At 38.0% G+C, this 24,563-nt stretch overlaps 1 protein-coding gene across 1 annotated transcript in view; it reads right to left on the bottom strand.

Annotated features, from left to right (window-relative positions):
• RIT2 (Ras like without CAAX 2) overlaps positions 1 to 24,563 on the bottom strand; it is a 173,679-nt gene that overhangs the window by 93,754 nt on the left and 55,362 nt on the right. Inside the window, exon 4 of the mRNA XM_066568845.1 lies at positions 9,922 to 9,995. Within this exon, the coding sequence (XP_066424942.1) occupies positions 9,922 to 9,995 (74 nt within the window). The remainder of the gene's footprint in view (positions 1 to 9,921; positions 9,996 to 24,563) is intronic.

Genomic DNA, 24,563 nt, shown 5'->3' with positions numbered 1-24,563 from the left:
TTGCTTACTACAGAAACAGATCTTCAGTCCCAGAAAGGAGATGATGCTGCATTATGCTTCAGTTCAGGATTCTTTCTATAATGTATTATAGAATACATTATAGAAAGAATGTGTAAACTTCTTTCAAAACTAATGTATTCTCATGGAAAGAGATGGATTCCTTCCCACTGGTTAATACATCGCTTATCTCTGAATACAGAAGAGACTTTATGCACAACTAATGTTCTGAATGTAAAGAGAAATTAATTAAAAATAAAGATAGCAGTTTCTTAATATGGATTACTCAATCAGGGTAATTCATGATGACATTGCTCTCATCTTCATCCAAATGAGTCTGAGGCTCTGAACCGGTATGTTAAGCTTTCACCCTGTCTGAAAATAATGGATTTGTGACGTTATTTTTTTATTGACTTTAAATCATTGTTAGACACGATCTATTTTCACCATCAGTGAAATCATGTTGTTTCCCACAAGTAGGCTTATAGATTCAGGTTCCCTTTCTCTTTTCAGCTGTGATGCTGCTTCCCATGCTATCTGGCACTGCTCTCAGTCACAGACTATGCAGGACCAAGCCTTGTGAAAAACAGGTGTCAGTATTACTTTGCATCCTGAGCACTGATAGATGACAATTTCACTTCCCCTTCCCTAACAGCAGAGCACTTTATATGCACTCACTATTCTGTATTCACATGTCCTACACCATGACTTATGCAAAAAGATTGAGCCACACCAGCCTGATAGAGAAAAAAAGGAAGTAACGGGAAATAAATAAGGCAGAGAAAAAAGACAGATTTGAGCAACTTCCAAAAAAATAACTCAGGACTACAAAATATAACATCACTGAGTGACCATTCTTTCTTACTGAGGAACTAGTAAATAACCTGCACAGGCACTCAGACTCTCCCTTCAGATCCAGCTTCTTTTCACTAAGATTCCCAGTGTACCCACTCTAGTTGCCCTCTTGCTTCCACATGATAATATATTTTCCAGTTTTCTGCAACTGTGCTTTTTGTTAACTTTATTAATCCTGCTCTTCCCAAGATGGTTTGTCATGTGCAATAATGAAACTAAGCAGTCCATCACCTGCCTGGGAGATAATATCTACTTTTTATTCACCCCTAAATATGGATGAAATCACCATATCAATTCTCCACAATGCCAGTAAAAATTCCTCAGTGCTACACTCCCTAACTCAGAGAACTGCCTTTTTCTTTCATATTCATGCTAATGGTCTCTCTCTGAGGGATAAACACCTTAGCAATTTTCTTCTAAATGCAGGCACTGAAGCAATCTTCATTGTTAACTACCTCTAAAACCCCCCTATGCATTTGGTTTATCATGCACCACATAATACTTCCTCCCCCATTCTCATTGATATGCAAAAAAGAGCAAGTTTTCACCTTTTATCACAAATGCATCATAAATGGTTAAAGGGAAAAAATTAATACCTTGGTAATTACATTTTAGTGAACAGCAGAGATTAAAAGAAAAAAAAAAAAAGACAACAACCCTGATGCCTGCAGCTGCAAGCAAAGGCTTTGCAGGGATTCAGACATGCTCTTGTCAGCTTCTGTGGTCATCACAGGCTTGCCACCATCCCCAGAGAGGCCTTGTGCAGCCTTGCAGAAGTAAACCAGGAGGCCGTGGAGTCAGACACCTCATTGCTCTGATAAATGACTGCAAATTATATCCTGGCTTGCAAATATGCTCTCTCACAATGACTTCCCTAACAAGTGTGCTGACCTTAAAAATTCCACCATACAGGTTTTTCTTTTCCCTCCCCTGTGCCCTACTCATCAGCAGAGACATAATTTAATCTGAGAACCTGAAAAGGGGGGAAAGGAAAAAGCAAGCAATCTGCAGAGTGGATATTTTAGACTTTTGTAACATCTAATCAATAGTGCACTCATTTCTGCAACTGAAATTTAGCTCAGTGTTTATCTGAGGGGTGTGTTCCCTGGGGACTACATAAATCACAACCAAAGTGAATGCAAATATCTGTGTTAAAATCCTGCATGGATCTTATATTGCTTACAATGTGAACTTGTGACATAAAAGGACTGAGTTTGTCATGTCACTGTGACTTCCCAACATGTGTTTTCATTGCCATGTGCAAAAATATTTCTGAATAATTTTTATTGCATTAGGAAAAAAAAAATAAACAAAACACATAAGGACAAAGGCAGAGCTCTAAAAAATTAAGTCATGAGGTAACTTGGTTGGATCAGCAGATCCAACAGAGAAAGTGAAGGATTCAGGTAGACCTTAGAGGTCTTAGAGCCCTTCCCAGGAGGGGCTACAAGAGCAGTGGAGAAGGACTTGGGAACAGGGCATGGAGTGACAGGAGGAGGAGGAGGAGGAATGGCTTTAAATTGATGGAGGGCAGGGTTGGATGAGATATTGGGAAGAAATTCATCCCTGTGAGGGGGGTGAGGCCCTGGCACAGGCTGCCCAGAGCAGCTGTGGCTGCCCCTGGATCCCTGGCAGTGTCCCAGGCCAGGCTGGACGGGGCTTGGAGCAACCTGGGACAGTGGAAGGTGTCCCTGCCCATGGCAGGGGTTTCACAGCCACTTCCAATTGAAAGCCTTCCATGATTTTATGATCCTGAAAGACACTGAGTAGCTTCTGAGATATGCCAATACTTTTCTCCAAAGGGCCAAAGCTCATCAGCACGTCTAAAAGTTAGAGGAGTCTTTCTCCTTCAGCTTTGCCCAAGGTGTAAGTCAGGTGCCACACTGATTTCTGAGGCAGGTATAGTCAATGCAGCCACTGCTAAGCTTTTGAGTTTTTGTCTTATTAAAAGATAAGATTGTTCCCTGGCATGGTTTGTCTCACATCATCCCACGGCTCTGGTAATGACATGGAACACTCATGAAAAAAATTTATTCTCCTCATCCAACAGGCACAAATTAAAAAACAGGCACTAAAATCTATGCAAGCTGTGCAAGCTTTCATCTATGGAAGTGAGAAAAATATATATCCAAAAATATAGCATACTAAGAAAAAAATGAAGAAAAACCCCAAGAAAATATTTCATATTTTCACAAATTATTTTATTGAGTTTCTACTTTGCTCCTCATCCTCTCTTTGAAGAATCTGGATTTATGGAATAACATTTCTCAGATTATAAAGGTAACAAGCAATGGAGCTCAAAATTTGCTGAAGTTTACTTTTCTAGGTTTTTTTGTTTGTTTGTTTATTTGTTGGGAGTTTTTGTGTGTCTGTTTGCTTGGTGGGAGGGAATTTCACTTCCAGGTTCTGGGGCAAAACTATTGAAACTCCAGCTTAAACGATATTACTTGGCCTTGGGTTTTTCCATTCCCCTTCCTGCTAGCAGGAAATAAAAATTACATTTTTAGAAAGCTTTTTCCAGCTTTTTCCTTCTCATGTGGTTTAGCAAGTGAAATGTTTGGATGATTCTGATAGCAGTATATAATTTTTTCCTTTTGTTCTCTTTGTCTGGAGACATCGCCATTAAAAGCTTCAGAATAACATAAAAGACACTTAATTTTGAAAATCTCATTTTTTGGGGACAACCTACTTCTCCTATGAAGCATTAAAGCCCTGCTCTGCAAAAAGAACCATTTCTTGGTCATTTGTTCAGGGGAAATGGGCACCATGTGGTGCTGTAATATGTTTTCTCAGCATTCAAGCCAATTTTTTTAGTCCTGGAAATATCATTATGATGTGAGCTTTGTGAAAATTGATAGAGGTAGAATTCAGTTTTCTGCTCACTGGCGTCCCTGGTTTGTGTACAGCTGCTTAGTAACAAGTAGATTTTGATAGAAAACCTCTGTGAAATGGAATTCCTAGTGAGATTATCTAGGACAGTCACATATATATATAAAGAAATCAGGACACACTTAGAGTATGTGCAGTGTCTGCTGGAACCATAGAGTACTTCAGTGCCACTCACCAGTGTAAAGAAAAAGTGCAGATTATTTTCCAGTGATGGGAGAAAAGAAAAAGTTACATTATCATAACTTTGTGGAGGACCTGGATGAAGTTTACTCATATGGAATGTGTTTATATAGGTGTTTCCCATACAATGTACACCAGAACAAAACAAACCAACCAACCAAAACCACCTCAAAGCCAAATTCAGTAAAATAATAAAAAACAGAAACCACCCCAACAACGAAACCAAAAACCCACTAGAAAATACTACAAAAAAATCTTGGAAAGAAGAAAAATAGATTTTCCAATCGTTTTTCAAAAATTGTAGTAATATATTTTCCTCTCTTATATGTCCTTATTTTATTAAAAAGAGAAAAAATCTTTTAGCAGCATCACTCTGTATTTATCTAGTTTTGAAAGTTGCAAGTTAGAGAAAGATGAAAAGCAGTGAGAGGGAAAGCATTTCAAGTGAAATAAAAAAAAAAAAGACTTTATTGAAAAAGAACAGAAAACACTGGAAAATTTTCCACCACCTGTAGTATGGAACCACTACCACTGACTTTGCTGAAGAGGAATGGTAGCAATGGGCAGGCAATCGGGATTGTCAGACTCAATAAATGCTGATGTTCACCCTAAATGCTTGTTCCCTGCAACATTTTATTGCACCTGTTTGACAGGAAGATAAATGCAGGCCTAGAAATACAAACTGATCCACCCTTTATTGCATCATGATTCACTCATGGACAGGGATGAAAAAGGAAGTTGGGAATCTTGGCTGCCAGTTGCCTGCTCTCCCTTTGGTTGTACACTCATTTTTATCAGCATATGCCTAGACCTTTTCCTACAGAAGTCAAGGAATATTTTGTCAGTGATCTGAAGGAAACTGGTGTCAGGTCCACAATTTCATCTGTGAATTACTGCAACTGTTTTTTCCACTCTGTATCTGTGCCAAATAAGTGTTTCTCCACAATCTGTCCATTGGCAAATAAAACTACTAGGTCAAGGGAGACATTTTAGCTCTTCCCAGAAAGTACAGAACAACTTGTCTCAAGAACCCAGGAAAATTTCAGTGTTATGATTTTATACTTTCTAAGTACGTTTTCAACAGCCTGTGGAACAACATACAAAGGAAATAAAACTGATGCTCTTCTCACCTAATACACTGTGTTAATAGTTGCTACTTGCTTCAATATCCCTCTGCTTTAAAAATAAAATGGATTTCATTTATGCACTACAGTACCTAGCAGTAAGTGCAATAAAATTATTTTCCCCTTATAAAAACATGCTGTAGAGGCCCATTAAGACATAATTACTGCCAAAAAGGCATTTTACATTTCCTTGAGATAAGCTGCACTAGTGTACTTTGAGATTTCACTTCCATTGATTCAGGATTAGAGCAGCATGTTTAGATAATAAGCAGAGGGGTCTCAGATAACAGCCTGAGTGAATCATCAGACTATAGTGTTTAGTCTGAGAAAGTGTGTTTATCTGAAGGGCTCTTGGGACTAATATGGTTCCTCTTCAAAGCTTGAAGCAGGGGGCAAGAATCATAGTCCTGCAGGTTGGCAGGATAAACATGTCCTGTGATTTGCTAGCAATTTGAGAGATGGATTTCAGTACAGAGCGCACTGCTGTTGTCAGGTTGAAAAGTGTCTGCCTGGAAATGAATTCATGTGCACACAACTCCAGACAAAGGAAAATCTCCCTGAAATGGCATGCCATCTCATTTTAGGGCCCATTTTTCAAGTCTCTGACTCACACCTGGGAAATATACTGGTGCACTAAGTTTATCATAAAAAGCTCATGTTTTAGGAAACAAAAATTGGTGCAATATTCTCTGAATGTATTGTCTCACTGACAGGTACAGAAACCCATTTTTCCACATACTTGCCTGCTTTGTATCTGAAAACAATTTTTGCCTCTTTTACATGTCAGATCAGATTGTTTTCCAGTGAAGGAAACTCTGCTGCTCTTTTAGTGTTCGGCGTGAGGTCTACACAGAGAGATTGGGTAATGTGTCATACAGGGGAAAGCTGTGGCAGGAATAAAAGCTCCAGTGTCAGTCAACAGTCTATAAATACAGCAGGAGAGATAACTGCTGTGTGTGCTCCATGAGGAGCATACTTCTGGGCTCCAGAAGTAGCAACATATTTTTAAGCTAGAAGAGAAGGTGAGAAAGCGTAAATGAGCGAACAGAAGGTTTCTATAACTCCGTGTGGAGGCTTTTTGTGCGCGGTTGGAGCAGTTGGGGGTTGTCACTCTCTGAGAATAATTGTGAAGGGAAGTGAATGCAGAATAGAGTGCTTGAGGGCTGAATGTCCTTTTGCTTGCACCTGCAAGTTTGCTGGAAACCAAAGAGTTTGCGTCAGTTTGGATCAAATGCATGTAAATGCAGATTATTTTTATGGCGCATTGGTTAAGAAAGGGGAAATCCCAGAATTACCTCCACCAATACCACTTCCAAACTCAGTGGACATGGGTGAATTTCAAGGGAAAGTCACTCAAAAAATGTCCCATATGGATGAACAAGGAAGCTCAAGCTATCTTTATGGATACTAATTTGCATTTGCAGATTTCCATGAAGTTTGTCCTATATACTCCACATGCCATATTGTAGCTAGCCTTGGGAGTTAAAAGCTAAAAAAGTAAACTTCCTCATTTTTATAAATATGATCTCAATCTCACATTTAATGTGTTTGGCTTTATTTGCTTCTGTTTTATTTTTTTTCTTTGTTTTAATTGAAGTGTAGATGGAAACTGAAAAGTTTTGGGTTGAGAATAATACTTCTAGTTAAAGAGCCAAAGGCATCATTGATAACTAACCAAAGGATTTACTGGCAGCTTCTTCTAGATTCAGATGAGCCACTGAAAAAGAATACCAGCATCATTTTTTTTTTGTTCATTTCCTTGCAGCACACCACATTTTCAAGATTTTTTTGGTAGGATTAACTCAGGTTATGTCTGTTTATGACAATCCAGCTACCAGGAGCTACATTAGTACCTTCTCCTGAATGCGGTGAGCAAACACAGGCTGCCCAACTGGCAGGTGTAGAGGGTGGTGAAAAGAAGGTGTAGTGAGTTCAGTGAAGCACAACTGCTTGCACCAGCCCCTACATTCTTTAAGAAAATGCCTCTTGTGCTTTCAGTGGAAAAACAGTAGTGGAAGAGCACAAAAGGACAAGTGATGGTGTATAAAACCTGTATCCAGAGTCCAGTGAACATCAGTTTACCTCCTGAGATGAGCAATTGGTCTATGATATAGTGTCCATGTACATGCACAAGGGAAAAATCAGTAACTAGACGAGCAAGTTAATCAATGTTTCTGATTTTCGCATTGTCTGAATGTTGGGCTGTTTTTTTCTTTTAACTTCAGAAAACTGAGAACATAAATGTGTTTTTGATGCATCATTTATGTTTTACATGCTTCAAACTGGATCTACCAGTTAAAGTATTGAAGATTTTTTTACAGTGTCAGGTATGAAATCACATGTGGGTTTTTAAGTCTAGATTTGACTATTAAAACTCTGTTAATTATTAGTAATTAATTTGGTCAGTGTTGAAATTCTTAATTAGTTCAAAGGTACAGAAGGGAATGGTGAAACATATTTGTTGAAACATGTCCTCCAGCGCAACAACAAAATACATTAAATTCATTCACTATTGATTTCTTGTATTTCCCAAATAAGGACGAATCACAATTTTGGCTCCTTGATCTCCTAAGGTGATTAAAGTCATTATTCAAAGTTAATGACGAAGTATTTACGACTGTGAGGACACCCAGACAAATGAGTTTTCCACTCCCTGATTTGAAAGCTTTAACACCATCTCCAATTTGACATAAAACCAAGGGAAATAAAAACAACCAGGCACCACCAAGGCACACATCAGCAGTAGCACAAATGGGTGCTTTGGATTTTTACCCTGAGTCACCAAAGTCAGGGCAGAATTTGTGCGAGCTTCAGTGAGAGCACCATTAAGTACTCTGTGAAGAAAGAGCCTATTTCAGCTGCTGACTTCAATGGGAGTTGGATTAGGTCTTGATTTATTCTGGAGCTATGTAGTGCAGATAGAGAGGCAACAAATCCAAAGACATCTACAAAGACAAGCAGCTAAATCCAGGACACTTAGAACGGACAGCTCCTGAAAAATCATGGGAGGGAAAGTGGGAAGAGCTTCCTAGTTATGCAGGGAATGTGGTTCAGTGATGACAATCTACATTGGAACAACAGGTGAATTTAAAATAGAGATTTGCTCATATCAAATCAACTTGTTTGATTCATTTCCACATTTCAACAGAAGTACAATAGCTATGCCCAGGCTGTAAAATGTCCCGGGATGATAAATCTGCTGAGTGTGGTGCCTCTGCACACACCTCTACTTGCTACAAAGAGGAATGGATGAGGAAAAAGGGGAGGTTTAGATTGGAAATGAGGAAAAAATTCTTTTCTGAAAGGATTATGAAGCCCTGGCCTAGGATGCCAGGGCAGTGGTGGAATCACTACCCCCTGAGGGATTTAAAAAGCACATGTCTGTGGCACTTGGAGACATGGTTCAGTGGTGGGCTTGGGAGTGCTGAGTTAATGGTTGGACTCAATGATCTTAAAGATATTTTCCAACTTTTAAAATTCTATGATTCTATGAAATATCTGCACCACATTTCATTACTTGGTCACTCCATACCATGGACATCTAATACTATGAAAGTTTTGCTTCCTAAGAGAGATATAACTTTGAGATAAAACTCCAGTTTTTTGTACTATTGTGTTCACCACCTTTCATTGACTGAGTTATTCTGATTTCTTTTCTTATATTACAGCTGTTTATTCTGACAAAATTCATAACCTTGGTAATCATATCCTCCTCCCATAAATTAAGGATGAGGTATAGTTCTAGCCTTTTCATATGATCAAAAATTTTTTAAATCCTGAAAAAATTATATATATGTGGAAATGACTGACAATAGCTGAACTTACTTTGAATTTCTGGCAGCAGACTGCATTCCCCACCATTTGCAGTGCCTAGCTTAGGTGCATTCAGACCTCTAGGAAGTTGAGAACAAGGTTACCAGGCTTTTGCTTCCCAAATATTTCCTTGTTTATTTAAGTGTGTCCAAGTTCCTTTTTGGTTGTTTTGTTCCTGCATGAGGCACACACACACTATGGAAACTCAAGAAAAAAGCCTTCAAAGAGACCCTGAGACACACCTGAGGAAAAGATCAGCACATGGCTGCACTTTAATTAAACAATAAACAAATATTGAGTTGGAAAGGAAATGAACTGAGTAGAAGAAATTATTGTATTTAACTCTTTCTTCTTCATCACTGCATATGAAGCTTGATTCCCCAACAGCAGACATGCTGCCATAGAATTGGCAGAATCAGGGGGTTGTTTGGGTTGGAAGGAACTTTCAATTTCATCTCATTCCAGCTCTCTTGCCATGGACAGGAACACCTTCCACTATCCCAGGTTGTTCAAAAGCCCCATCCAATCTGGCCTTGGACACTGCCAGGGATTGGACACCCTCAGCTTCTCTGGAAAACCTGTATATGTAACACTTTGTGTTACTTTTGGCATAAAGATATTTTCCTTATGGATGTCCATTTGATATTGAGATATAATGTGAGGAGAAGGCGAAATGTAACAAAATACTTAGTCTACAAGTATACCAGAAAATTCCTGTAAAACATATAGAGAAGGAGGAATGAGAAATGTAAGACAAACAACACAGCATTTATTAATTTCATTATTGTGATAGATGTTCCTGCATACAAGAGGAAAAGAAACAAACATCTTTTCATCTATTGTTCATTTCAGCCTGTCTGTCTCCTCTGATGAGATTTGAAATTATACTGTTCTATATTGCAGCACTCCTTTAATCTTCCCCTTTGTTAATTTCTCTATATTATTCTGACACTGCTTCCTTTATGCTTGAGTAGGGAACTTTAGGCACTGTGACTCACATCCCTGAGGTTAAAATCTTTGAGTCTATCTCTGATTGAGTGACTCTCATTGGAAAATTACTCACCTGTCCAGCAGTGTCTAGAATGTCCAAATAGGCTGGTTCATCATCAATTCGGACTTGAGTTTTATAGGCATCCTCTGAAAAACACAATGCAGTTTTCTTAGGCAGGTGATTTGCTCAGAGAATGGAAAATGAAGCAGCTTTGCTAGTTTGGAGTAGGCTTTTCATAAGCTCTCCAATCCGACCTAACATTATTTTATTTGAAAAGTTCCTTTTTGAAATACTTTTGTCACTACAAGTTACTAGCAAAAGAGGGTCTCTTTCATCACACTACCTCAAAATACAAAAATTAAATTTTCCTTTCTTTAAAAGGGAAAGATTTCCCTTTCTTTAAGCACAGTCCTCAAATGTCACTTAGGCCACAAAGATTCAGAGGTGTTGTGCTGGTGCTGCAAACCAACAGAGTGGTTTTTTTACGTACCACAATGATACATTCAAAGATATTTTCTAGCAAACAGTTTCATTTTAAAGATTGTCTAAATTATTAGGATAGATTCCCTGTGGTTGAACAGGATCCTGGCTCAGAGCTCCTATTTAAATGTCTGCATATCTCCAGAAAGGCTGAGCATAAACCTTTTTTAAAAATGAATTCTGTAATCTGTCTTTACACTCATCATAGATGCAGGCAGTGGAGGAGAAACTCTGCTTTGTGGACCCTTCCCTTAGCTCATGATTTTTGTCAACTAAATTTAAAAGAATAAGAACAAAGAAAGGGTGAACTACTATTTGCACAAGCTATTTTCCTCACATTATAATTTCATTCCCCTCTCAACATTTGTATTTTCTTCGTAAGATTAAAAGGCGCGTAGATACTGGCGTGTGTTTATACTTGAAATAGTCTTGGAAATTATCTGTGCTCTTTAATTGCACAGTCATGCAGAGCAGCCTGAGAGGTTTTTGTGACTGACACTGGAAGTGCACTGAGGCATGAAGACAAGACAAGTGCATTTGTTGAACCTGAGAAATGTCATTAACCACAGTGAGCAGGCTGGGCCTGTCCTAAGAGTCTGTCCTAGCAGACACCCTCAAGCTCTACTGAAATAATATTGAGATCATAATATGGGATAATATCGCAGGTAGTGGGAATACTTGGGACCTTCCAGTTTGTGCCATAATATATATGTTGCATTGCACAACATTTTATAAAAGCGGGGGGAAATCTGCTTTCTACCAGCAGAGGGGAAAAAACAAAGCATTTGTTTAAAAATCTGTATATCTTTAACTCAGATCCCTCCTGTCCAGCGGGAGGATTTCTGTCTTTTATGACATAATCACATACAGTATTTCCCCCTTAATTTTAGGCCTCAATTCAGCAAATAGGCACATGACTTTCTTTAAGCAAATACTTAATCCCATTGATATCAAGGTGGCCCAGAGGCTTAATTAATTGTATGATATATTACCTTGCTGAGAAAACCAGAGCATCCAACCACCATATGTTTTGGTTAATAGATCTTTTTGCAGGGATTGCTGAACAAGAAACTGTGTGGCAAAGTGGGGCTATATAAAAGGCATTGGACTACTTGCAGTTTAATTTATTATTGCATGACAATGTAATCTACCTGCAGTAGATTGTCTTTTTCTTTTTTTTTTCCTTCTTTTCTGTTAACCAAAAATTAAAAACAAAATGGCAAAATATTTAAAAATCAAGCATGGTATTTCCTTCACATAAATTCTATTGATACTAACAAGTATTATTAATACACTTCCATGCAGGTGGCTGTCCATTTGCATTACATTACTGCATAAACAATTAATATATGACTTCCACAAATATAGCTCCCATTCTTGGCTCTGAAGCCAGCAGTCCTACTTCCCTTTTCACTTAGACCAATATGAATCTTTATACAGATTTAAAACAGTTAATGTGGAAAAAAGTATTCCTACTTAAATTTTACTTGGATAAAAATGAAACTAGACAAATCCTGTCTTGCTTTTTTAATTTTTTTCCCCAAGGAAAGGATTTACAAGTTAAAAGTTTACAAGTTATAAATAAAAGACTCACTTGTCTCTAAATATAAGTCACAGCTTTTAGATATCTACCCTGCTGAGCTACTCCAGGTGTACCCTGATATAATGTCACTGTCATCAGTAAAGTTTCAGCTGTCAAAAGCTGGAGCCAGACTATCTTTACAATATTTTAACTTTGTAGACATAACACTGAATGCATAAACACATTTAGTCATTTTCATTTATTTTGCTTTCCCTAACTACTGACCTTAAAAAATTTCACAAAGGAATGTTAGCATCACTGTCCCATTTTCATCCTTGATGTATGCTGATGTCTTCTGTTGGTGGTAGAGAAACATGTTTTGATATGCTTTGACCAGGTACATGAATCTAAATAGTTTTCTAGGCAAATGCTTTTCTCATGTAAGATTGTATTTTGCCCCAAGAAATGTAGAGATGAAACAGGAAGGAGATATGAGTTTCCCTTGTAATATTCTCTCTGCCTACGTGCAAGAAGCACAGATAGTACAGACAATAAAGAGAAAAGCCTAAAAATGTCCTCAGTTGGGGTGTGATAAGCAGGGGTATTTTCAACCTGAATATAGATGGAAAATAAGTTGGAGTTTTAACCCCTAGTTTTCTTCAGGCACTCATTTAAGAGGAAGTCCTTAAGTGCACGCTTGCCAAAGAAATCATTGTCTTGAGCCAACACACCCTTGTACCAGAGAGCAAATCATAGCACCACTTACGAGCTGCGCCTTCTTAATCACCTCCTTAATGCTCAACCACATTCAGTCTTATGAGGGGCACTGCCTTTCCATTTTCCTGTGGATTCACTGATATCCTGGGCATTTCACTCCTTCCAAGGCAGCAGGCAGAAGCAAGACGCATAAATTGAAACCCCTTTCAATTTCATAAATTGAAACCACTTTCAAATATCCCGTATCATGTCATAAAGACCAAGAGGATGAGCAATGCCACTTAGTTCTGCTCTAAAATTAATACTTTTGAACTGGGATTTTGTCTTAGAAAATAATGTAAATAGAGGTTTAATTCTATTTTCTTTTTATTACATGGGCAAACATCTTTATTTTATTTAAAATTATGATGCAGAGGCATTAACCTGGAAAGAAACCTCTTCCTAGAAGTCAACAGTTGGAAAAATCTTTATCTTTTACCCATATGTTTTGGTTCATTGGTAGCTGTGAGATTAAGGAGAAATCCTGGTATTTTTACATGTTTCCCAAAGGATTTCAGAAGGGACTACTGTTTGGCTTGTGTTTTTAGTCCAAGCAGCATAGTACAATTTATGATCATGGTGAGGGAAGTTCTGAGACCTTGCTGTAAAGAGCAGGAACAAGCTGCTCACATGTGGACAGAGGACAGAAGTGAAGATGGTCCTCTGAAACTGCACCTAAATGTATTTGAAACAAAGGGGGAAAATCTTCATCAGGGGCACCAACAGACTCACATTCCAATATCCTCCCTTTAAAAATTATCTGCATTACAAATGGTGTCTGCTGTATTTACACTGCTTCTGGTGTTTGAGAATGCTATACTTTCTTTCACCTAATTAATTTATAATATGAATATAATTTTCCCTATAAAACCAATTTGGGGGCTGCTAAACCACATGTATTTATGCTTTACACCCTACAGCTCTAAGAAGTGGTATTTAATAAAAGCTAAAATCCAGCTGCTATTTCAGTAAAGCATTAAAAGAACATACAAAATGGGCATGAATGATAATCAGACATCAGGCAATAAATCAGACTATAACTATATTGTTCAGATTAAGCTCAGGATTAGTCTTTTTTCTGTGAGGTTAATCATAAAGTCTCAGCTTTTGGTTTGGGTAAAATTCTGAAGAAGAGTAGGTCATTGCATGAAAAAAATCTGTGGATGGAATTTACTGATATTGCTAATTGTGTTTCAAACACTGATTTCAAGAATGAACATTTTTTAGGGTACCCAAAAGTAAACAAAACAAACCTCCCACATCATTGTAATCTGAACAATGCATGGATATATGAATTGTACTGTGAAAGATTTTTTTTCCTACATATAATGTTGTTTTTTTTAGAATCTTATTTCCTACAAAGATTAAAAATAAAAATGAAAATGAAAATAGATACAAAATTATTCTCAGAGCATTATATCATATGGCTTCAAAGATCCAACTGTTTTTTAAATGGTACCTATTTCTTTTTAATTTTAAATTCTTTCCCTCTTTATTGAATGTCTAAGTTTTTGTTTTGTTTTTTTTTTTTCTCTTTTTCTCATTTTTAATTGTCCTTTGCAGTGATAGAAAATTAAAGAAAAAAAATTGCTTAAGTTTTATGTTTTCTGGCTTTGTGGGGTTTTTTTTGGCATGTGTGTTTGAAATTAATGCATAATTATTTTTTCAAATTTATTTTTTTATAGGACATAATTCTGGAGACAGAAATACAGTAATTAATGCATGGTCATGTTATGACCAGTTATCCTGGAGAATCTGAACTCATAAAAAATATATATCTGTACTTTTTAGTTATGGGCAGGTAACTGCTTCATAACAAATAGATTTGAATGGTGTTCAATTTAAAGGGGAGTTGTATTGGGCTTTTTGTCTGCATTACAGACATGTTCCAGTCCCTGAAATTTAGGTCAGATGCTTCTTTCTTCCATTTGTTAATTCTTTTTCTATGCCTTCTAAATAAAGTCTCTCTTTCTTGTACAATACCAATTACAGTCAAAAATTATCAGATTCACATATATAGGTGAGCCAAAAGACATTTTACTTGACTGAGGAGGTGTCAAGCCAGCAGAAGGGATCCAAGCTTGTCAGCCACACCTGGAATTCTGCCTCTTTTGCTCCCTGTGTGCCAAAGCAATGGCAGGAGACACAGCTCTGGGTGTGCTTAGATTATCTGCCACAAATGCATTTTAATTTAGCGATGCTCCTGAATGTGGGATGGTCATGAGTCTTTGCCTGTATGAGTGCTGTTTCTATTTACAGCAAGGAACTTTTAAATGAAAAGACTGGATGAACAGAGACATAAACCACTGTACCAAACACTACACATAAACTCCTCCTCTTTGAGATAAGAATATGCATGTTGTAGGAATTACCCATCAAAATACATTGCTATTAAAACCTCCCTCAGCATATAATTATTTTCCTGGACTATGAGTGTTTTACAATTTGGGTGAGCGTTGCTATCAGCATTTTGCAGACAAGGACACCAAGTCACAGAGGTTGCCTTCCTATAAGCTCTGCACACATGATAAGCAATGGGTGGTTTAGAGGAGCAGGACTGACAGATTTGATTGCCTTGTATTTTGTAAATACTCACATAGATAGCAGTATCCTTTAATATAATGCAAATGGGGATATTAGTACTGGGCTATTAACTAGGTAATTTAAATATTCCAGTTCTAGCTCTGTTACATCATTATGTGTGTAGTGATTCTTGGAGATGTCCTGTGTAGGGCCAGGAGTGGGACTTGAGCCAGCTTGATCCTTATAGGTCCCTCCCAACTCAGCTTATTCTGTGATTCTATTTTCTGCAATCCATTTCTATATCTGCAATCACACTTTTCTTCCCAGTGATGCTGATTTTTTGTTTCTCAGCATTGAGCTGTATTTGCCATTTGTCATTTGTTTAGCTTTGTCATGTCTTTGTCAGATCCTTCAGGTTCCGCTCATTTTCATGTTAACAGCACACACTGCCTGTTACCAGCCTACAAAAGTGATAGTATCACACAATATTATTCCAGGCTGAAGAATCTTGATGATGGTTTGTAGAAGGGAGGAAAAAATACCTCTTCCTTTCTAAATCCACAGCCAGAAACACTTCCTTCAGTAGCCACATGTTCTGAACACCTCAGCTGCTTCTGTGAAAGAGTTCTGGTAAGTAATGGAGCATTTAATGTAGATATTACTTCTCTGCTAGCCCATAAAAAAACCTATAGTGTAGGACTGAGAAAATTAAAATAATCTGAGAAAAAATAAAGCATCATTCATGTTAAGTGCTTATCATAAAAGGAATTCATTAATTTATTCATTGCACATTCAGTTGCATGATAATAAATACTAAAATCTCTATATCCCCGTTTTCATTTTAGCATTCAAATTGCCATAAACATATTTACAGATAAGATACTGAACCAAAGCTTTGGCCATGTACAGAAAATCTGTAATGTTTTCAAATGGCCTTGCTAAATTCAAATGCATATCACAGCTGTAGATTCCATCTCTCCCTAGTTTCAATTGAAAACACAATATTTCCTTTACTTAGCCTTTGTTCAGTGTCATTACATGCTTTTAACTAATTGCTGTGTTCTTTTTTAGAGGTTTCTGTTCCTCCAATGGTACATAAATATTATCCCTGAGTTCTAAATGGCACAGGTTCCCCAGAGGAGCTGTGGCTGCCCCATCCCTGGGAGTGTTCAAGGCCAGGTTGGATGGGGCTTGGATAAACCTGGTCCAGTGGAAGGTGTCCCTGCCCATGGCAGAGCAGCTGGAATGAATGATGTTTGGAGTCCCTTCCAATGAAAATTTTTTGTGTGATTATGCAGTTCATAAGCTAATTCATAATTTCAAGGGGTGAAGATGCGAATAAAACCAATTAAAAAAAAAATGATTCTATTGTCTATGTTTGAAAACAAAAGTGCAGAACATCTTGTAGTTGATTTTGTCCTCCTAATACAGGAACTGCTAATATCGTCAATGGAAAGCAGAAGCACAACGAGATTACATCCAGATCCTGAAACAAACCTCTTCATTTAATCCTAATCAATGAAAAGTGGTGTCTAAATGCTTAGAGGGGCACATTGCATAGAGCCATAGAATCACAGAACTGTTTGATTTGGGAGGGACCTAAAAATATCTTGTTCTAACTCTCCTTGCCATGGGAAGGGACACCTTCCATTAGACTAAAGCTACTCAAAGCCCTGCCCAACCTTTAATACTTCCAGGGATGTTCACTTCCCTTGAACACCTCTGGCAACCTGATGAACATCCAGAACCACCGCAGCAGAATAAAAACTTCAATTTAGGCCCGGTAAGTGTCTCATGCAGCCTCAGTATTCATTATTAGTCATTTTTAGCATCCACCTTCATTATACTCTTCTCTGACTCCTTTACCTCAGGCTTTGGCTGCATCTGCTTCCAATAATTCACCTAAAAGCTTCCTCAGCCTAATGGGCATTTCTGTTCAGCTCTCACCTCACCACAGTGCTCCTCTCCTAATGCCATTATGTATCTGTCTTAAAACAGCTGCTCTCAAATTAACTTTCTCCCTCTTGTTGGGCTGCCTAATGTTTCAGAGCTGTGCTCTGCAGGGCAGGACTGATAACACTGAGCTGCTGAAGCAGCCTGATTGATTTTCAGTTTTGGCTAAGTACATGCCAGTTTTCTTGGTGACCTGAAATGCACTCAGTGCCTTTTAAATTGGGAAATGGGTTATCCATTGCACAATCCATCTTCTATGGGTTTTTTTTTCCTTTTTTCAGTTTTACCTACAGATGTGTTCAAGAACCTCTTCTTGAATGTCAGCTTGCTGTTTCATTACTGTGGTGCCCTTTCATTCTTTGCTGAAAAGCAATGGAAGCAAAAGCAGCTTAATCTCACTTAGTCTATGGTAAGTAAAAAAAAAAAGGAAAAGAAAAAAACCAACAGCATTTTCTGTGCTCTAAAATGTTTTGTGTGATCAGAAATCTGAGGGAATTGACCTTTGATCCAGTTAAATTTAGTTGCTCTTCTCCCTTCGGGTTCTTATGATCATGAGGTTTATTAACCTCATTAAAGCAGGTTTATTAAAGCAGCTGGAAAAGGAAGAAATGGCCTGCCTGGCTTTCAAGAAGAACTAAAATTAAGAATGATTGTGCTGAACAGTTTTGCATGGGAGTGAATTTCTTCTATATGGAGTAATCAACAAGGGTACAAAGCACAACATACAATAGAAAATTCAAGGTAAGAAACCTACTTCCAGACAAAGGAGGTAAAAATATAAACCTTGGTAGCCAACAAGGCAAACTCCTTGCTATCTTTTCTGGTCTTGCAGCACCTTGCATCCAGTCAGATCTCTGTCATCAGGGCCCAAGGTTTATGAATTACAGCACTGTATGTGAGCATAACAGTATATGTGGCTATCCAGTCCAGAGAAAAATAACAGCACCATTAGCAGATTGAAAATTAAGCACAAAAAACACCAATGCAAATATCTCCTTCTACAGAAACAGTATTTTCATAATACTATACTATATATTAGTTTTTTGCTGTTTGCAACATTTTATTTTCTAGTCACAGATAAGCCTTTTCCCCTCCAAAACAAAATTGTTATTAATTAAAGCAAAATGCTTTTTCACAAGGCCACAGAGTGGTTACAAGTTCTGATCAAGATCAAATTTATTTTACAATTTCTATAACCAGGATGAAATCTAGAAAATAATAATGCACTCCTCTTCCTTCAGTTCCCCAAGCACATGGATGGACAAACTCATTCCATTCTTACATAGTAACACATTATGAAACACAGAATTCTTCTGTGTTTAGTCACCTCCTTTAAATGATAACTTTCTGCTGGGACACAGCATGGATTTAAGTAAAAGATGATGCAGTTGATCTGAATAATTTGGTCCAGTGAAGCAGCTTTCAGTTATGATGCAAATGCTGTTATCAACCAAGCTACCATTTATGATTTTAACCTGCAAATGTGCACATATGTGACCAATTTTGTGTTAATCATTGTATAGGACAAAGTTTGTTGCCTAGAAAACTTGCTCAAGTCTTCATCAGAACTTGCAGTGTAGTCCTCCAAACAGGCTAAATTTTAATTGTTAAGCATCCCCCACCCGAGTGAATAAAGCTATTTTTCTCAGAGCTAGCTCTTACAGAGAAATTAAAATTTCTCTGCAAAAGTTAGCAATTTTGCAACTTAAGGTTAAAGATAACTCAGACAAACCATTCCACTCACTGTTAGGAACTGCTTGCAATGTAGATAATGCTACTAATATTTAATAAAAGCATATCATTACTTCCTCTGCTTCCAGAAAAATTTCTTTTTATCCAAAGGCGTACATGAAAAAAGCGAACAAAGTACTCCTGTTTAATCAAAACATGATAATTAACAGGAGTCCAAGTACCCTTATCTTGGGGAACAAGAATAGCAGGTAGCAATTTCACCACTCTTTCAAGTCCGTGCTTGTGCTACTGAGTGGGAGAATCTGAGGGCTACGAATTCACTTCTTGTCATTTCAGGGGAAGTAATTAGCAAGTTGGCTATGTCTGCATGGTTATTAGCACGGATGGTGCCTTGGATTTAGTAAGGTGTAGATGGCTGCTGGCTTCCATGAAAGAAAGGTTAATGGAAACATTTGTCCTGCGATGAGGAATTTTGAATTGAGCGTGATAAATCATCTGCCTCTAGAAAACCGTGGCATAGGCATCTCTTTCAATTTCAAAAATCATTTGTGGAATAATTTTGCTAATCACAATATTCAGGACACAAGTAAGCAAGTTTTCCCTATTCATGGGCTGCAACTCTCGCTTCAGGTCCTTCTAAGTTCATGACCCTAGTGGTAATTACAGGTAATTCATGGTAATTGCAATCACCAAATGAGGGTTGTGACACCAGTGGCAGAACTACAGGGCTAAGGCCACAGAGTGAGTTGGTGTTCACCCCAGCTTCAGCCATATAATTCCCATGACACTGGACATCCTCATCTGCCACAAAACATGACATTCCACCCCACTTTAGCCCCAAGAATCTAGGCCTTCTTTATTGTATTTCATATTTCAAAGAATTATTCATCTAACTAACACGAGATTTAGAGGTTAGGGTGAGATAATCATGCTCTATCACTTTGCATACTTACACAGCTAATCAGAAACTACAATATGTTTGTGACTTCACTGTGGATAGCAGTTCTGGATAAAAATAGAAACTTTCCTGTTTTTGATGTCACCATCCGGATGCAGAGCTTTCCTGCAGCCAAAATCAGTCAGGATCTAAAGGTTCAGAGCTGAATTTCACAGTTCATATAAGGAGCTCAACCCAGTGAAAGTGTGCCAATGATACTACAAGAGACCAGAGAAGAACCTAAGAAGGAGATATTGCCCCAGTTTTCTTTTTTGCATTAATATTAGGGTATAATTGTAGGTCTGAGAGGAGGACGGAAGACCTGAGCTCTGAGAATATTCTCTTCTGTCAGCAGAACCATTTAAGCTTTTTTTCTGCTTCAAACTACTGGATTTATCAATCAGAGACTTGGTGGATCAAAACAGGGGAAGCAAATATTTTTTTGGTGGAGTCAAACCAAAACCACCCATTGCTGAATTGGAGGTCTTCTGCCCTGTAAAAAGCTGGTATGAAGAAAAAAAATGACTGTTTTGTGTAGAACAGACAAATGTTTCATTACTATAATTATTCTTGTTATTATTATAAAAATATAACAAAGCAATGCTTTTGTATTGCCACATTTATAAGAAAAGGTTCTTTCTTCCTCTCTCAGTTTTAATCTGACTAATCAATGCTTAAGAAGAACAAACACCAAGTCACACTTCTATATTATATATTCTTTCTGTATTTAGCAGATATACAATTAATCTCAGGTTTCCAGAAGAAATAGAAGGGTAATATACCATACTTTGATCCTCCACTGACCCTTTTCAGTGAAGAGAAGACAGCCAAGGCAGGAATATATTTTTCTTCCAGCACAAAGAAAATTAATGGGAGTATGGAAAATGATAAATATGAACCATTAGCAGCTAAGGGGTATTGGTCCTTTTTTGCATGTGAACATGAGACAAGCATAGATCTCTCATGGCAGCACACAGGGTAAACAATTTTCTGTCCTCTTCCAGACATAGTAAGCCCTTCTGAGCAGAGATTTTGGATAAATAGGATCATAAAATCATAGCACCCCTCATAGCTGTCTACCAACTGGATTTAACTCTACTGACCGCCACTCACCACCTGCCAGGTCTGACTCAAAATAGAGTAATTTGTTTGTTTTCTTAATTTCTAAAACAATGGAGAAAGGGAAGTCGTATCGCCAGCCAGATTGTCATTTAAGGTAATTCTGATTAGATAAATGCTCCAGCTGAGGATATATAGAGCCATGAAAGGTCACAAGACCATTTAACCAGTTTTCCTCATTTGGAGATGTTCAATAGCCCAAGGAATCTCACACCATGGCACAGGTAATTGCCACTGATATTTTTGACAACAGGCATCAACTTGTGAAGGAATTTTGGCTCATGGAATGGTGTCTGAGAGTGAATGCATGAGATGCTTGACTGGGTTTTCACACCTCCCCTGAGATTTCTGATCTCTTTCATTCTCACTTATACCGCCTTTTCAACATATTTCTTTCTACATGATCCCTTTTGACTATTTGAGCACTGAGAACTATTTTTTCCTCAAATTTTTTAACTCAGTAACCTGTCAGGCAGCTATTCCATGTTGGGGTGGCTTAATTTTCTTTCTGAATACTACTGAATCAGCTTGAAAAACTGTTCAATGAACACCAGAGAGCCAGTGAGACTGGGAAAAGGGCAGAGATGAAGAGTGGGATTTTCTCTTTTCCTTCACAAATGAGTTTTAAGATTTGGCTTATTTCATCTCACAAAAGTACAGACTGTTTCAGAGTCTCCAGCATCTGCTCCTAGCTCATGCATCAATCCTTGCTCATGCTTTAGGGTAAAGAATAGCTCCTAGTATTAATATCTACATGGAGGTACTAATATCCTTTTATATTAATATATTATAATATTAATAGTTCTAGATAGATGGCTCTACACTTGATCTCTACACTATTTCCTCCTCTGAGACTTCACAGCATGGTGAAGCAGGGGCTCACAGCTGTGGCTGCTCTCTGGCACTGCTGTGCCTGAAGTGAGTCTGCCAGCAGAGCTGCTGTGTTCAGTTTTCTATGGGCATGTGAGATAGACACATATCACTGCATTGCCAAGGCTGAAGTGCAAGCCAAAATTCTCTTCAAGGTGCTCTGACCAATATTCCAAACTTTGAGGAGGTGTTTGGTGACTTCAGAGGGGAGATGATGACTGGAGAATCAGCTCCCTGGGGTTCTTACTCTCTAAAAAGGCACTGACTGCATTTGCTTCTCTGATATTGCTTATATCAGAGATGTTGCTAAAAGAAAATTATTAGATTAAGCAACGTTTCCCTGGTGTTTGAAAATGTTAATCGAAAAAGAACTGTCACCTGATGTAAACAGCCCTAAAAATAATTCCAAGAGTCATATGTGTAAGAAAACCTGAATGCTGGACATCAAAATTATGACCAGAATTTCAGGGGTGATTCCCCTTGAGTGCAGAGAGAAAAATGCAACTTCTTGTTTTATACTTTTTTGTATGAAGTCTGAAAACAATTCAGGACTGAATAGCTGCCTTATGAAGGCAAAGTTCAGAGAAGGAAAGTTTAACATTAGAGCAGGAGATTATGTGTCTGAGTAACACAGCATGTTTAGAACAGGACCAGACTAGTCCTTTAACAAGAAAAATACTGAAGTTCTCAACAGAAAGAATCAAATTTCATCATGATCTGAGACTTTATCTAAGACAAATGTATCTCGTGCTGAAATGTTGAGAGATTATCCCACTATCGTTAATGTGCACTTTAAAGAAAAAATACTGCATTTTAAAAAGAAGTATCTCAAAGAGAAATAGGACTATTTTTGGCTTTCAAGTCAAATTGTTTTCATCAGAGAGAGAAAAATCTGCTGTGATTTTCCAGTCTCCCCTCTCTGTACTTTCAAATAATTTGTATTTCCTTTCATAGTGGGATGAAATAGTAATACTAAGCAGAAGGTGTGTTATTGCCTCCTTGAAATCTAAACTAACTGAGCCCTTTGGGGACTTTTTCCATTCTTAATTTCTTGATGCTACTCCCTGCTTTTCTATGCATGGCTTTTTTTTCTCTTACTATGAAAGAATCTACACTGCCAGACGACAATGTTCTCCTTTCTTTTGCCACCTTAGCAAGGATGGTGCACAGCATATCTCACACTTCATTTTCCTCTATCCAGACACTCTGAGAGGTATCACAGTGATTTGTGAAGGTCCTCGTTCTGACAAGCTGTCAGAGCATGCTCCACAATTTAGCTTCAGGCATCTAGATTTAGAAACCTACAGAGCATTTGTCTATATGCAAGGTAGGTAGTTAAATCTCCTCACCCTGAAGTGTAGATGCTATCTAGTTGTCCATACTGGAGTCTGGATGTTTGATATGCTCTTGGGAATGTTTTCTGGTTTTCATTCACTGGACTAGAAGGGCTCTGGTGATCCTGTGTCACACTCACAGGGGGACAGATATCAGCCACACAGGCTCTCTGGAAGATCTACAGCCTTCTGGGTGGGGATCCTGAACCAAATTCTTTACAGAATACTTCACAGAAGACTTTAGGTTGGAAAAGAGCCCTGAGATCACTGAGTCCAGCTGTTAGCCCAGCACTGTCAAACTCACCATTAACCCATGTCCCCTGGTGCCACACCTACAGGGATTTTAAATCCTTCTAGGGGTGGAGACTGGTGACTCCACCACTGCCCCAACAGCCTGTATCACTGCTTAATACCCTTTCAGGGGGAAAAAAATATATTTATCCAATGTAAACCTTCTCTGGAGCAAGTTGAGGCCCTTTCCTTTTGTCCTGTCCCTGTTCCCTGGGAGCAGAGCCCGACCCTCCCACTGGGTGTCTCCTCCTGTCAGGAGTTTTGCAGAGCCACAAGGTCCCCCCTGAGCCTCTTTTTCCCTAGGCTGAGCCCCCACATCTCCCTTGGTCACTTCTCACCAGACCTGTGCTCCAGACCCTTTCCCGTCTCCGTTCCCTTCTCTGGACATGCTCCAGAGGACCTCAAATGGCTCCCACAAACTGTGATAAAGGAAGTGAGCAAAGAACTGAATCTCCACTCTTAAATCTCCCTGAATCTCACATAATTGGAACCAAGATACATGATTCATGCGCAGAATTTATAATTTGGATGTCTAAAGTTGAGCCTTATTCAGAGTATCCATAATCTCTGCTCTTTTTGATACACTTAAGTCAAAATTATTTGCACCAAAATGATTATTAATCTCTTAATAATGCAAATAATACCAACAGACAGCAAAATGAAAACTAAAAACACAAATTTAAGAATATGGTTCAAAGGCATGCACCAGTATTCTTGTACATTCTTCATTTCTTCTTTTCAACAATGATGAATATGGAAAATAGAGGCAATATTGCTACATCTACATAATCAGTGTGAATACCCTTGGGAGACAGTCCTTGGAGACAAATTGATCATTTTATATTAATTTTTTATGCCACCTCAGATAAGGCCAATAAATATATGGAGAATGATGAATGAAAGAAAAAAAAGGAAACAAAAAAGAAAACAAACAATTTTGGGGCTCAAATCTAGTTGTGATCTGCTCAGTCCAATCTAAATATTTTATTTTCTATATAAAGAAAGAGAATGAGAATTAATTTAGGGATGGTCTACACATGCATTCACATTTTATATAAGAGCAGAAATGTTCTGGAAACTTTTTGTACCCTAAATTCAAATGTGAATAGAACTTTTGTGGCAATATGCCTCTACCCAGATCTAGCAGATGTGTCCCACCATTGTCCTCTTTAAATTTTAATGAGTTTGTATTTCCCTTGCTTTATACTTTTTCATTATTGTACCTTCAAAACCAATA

This window comes from Molothrus aeneus, chromosome Z (genome assembly GCF_037042795.1).
Source record: "Molothrus aeneus isolate 106 chromosome Z, BPBGC_Maene_1.0, whole genome shotgun sequence".
Taxonomy (NCBI): Eukaryota; Metazoa; Chordata; class Aves; order Passeriformes; family Icteridae; genus Molothrus; species Molothrus aeneus.
The sequence above is the reverse complement of the archived record's forward strand: the minus strand, read 5'-3'. Positions and strand labels throughout refer to the sequence as shown.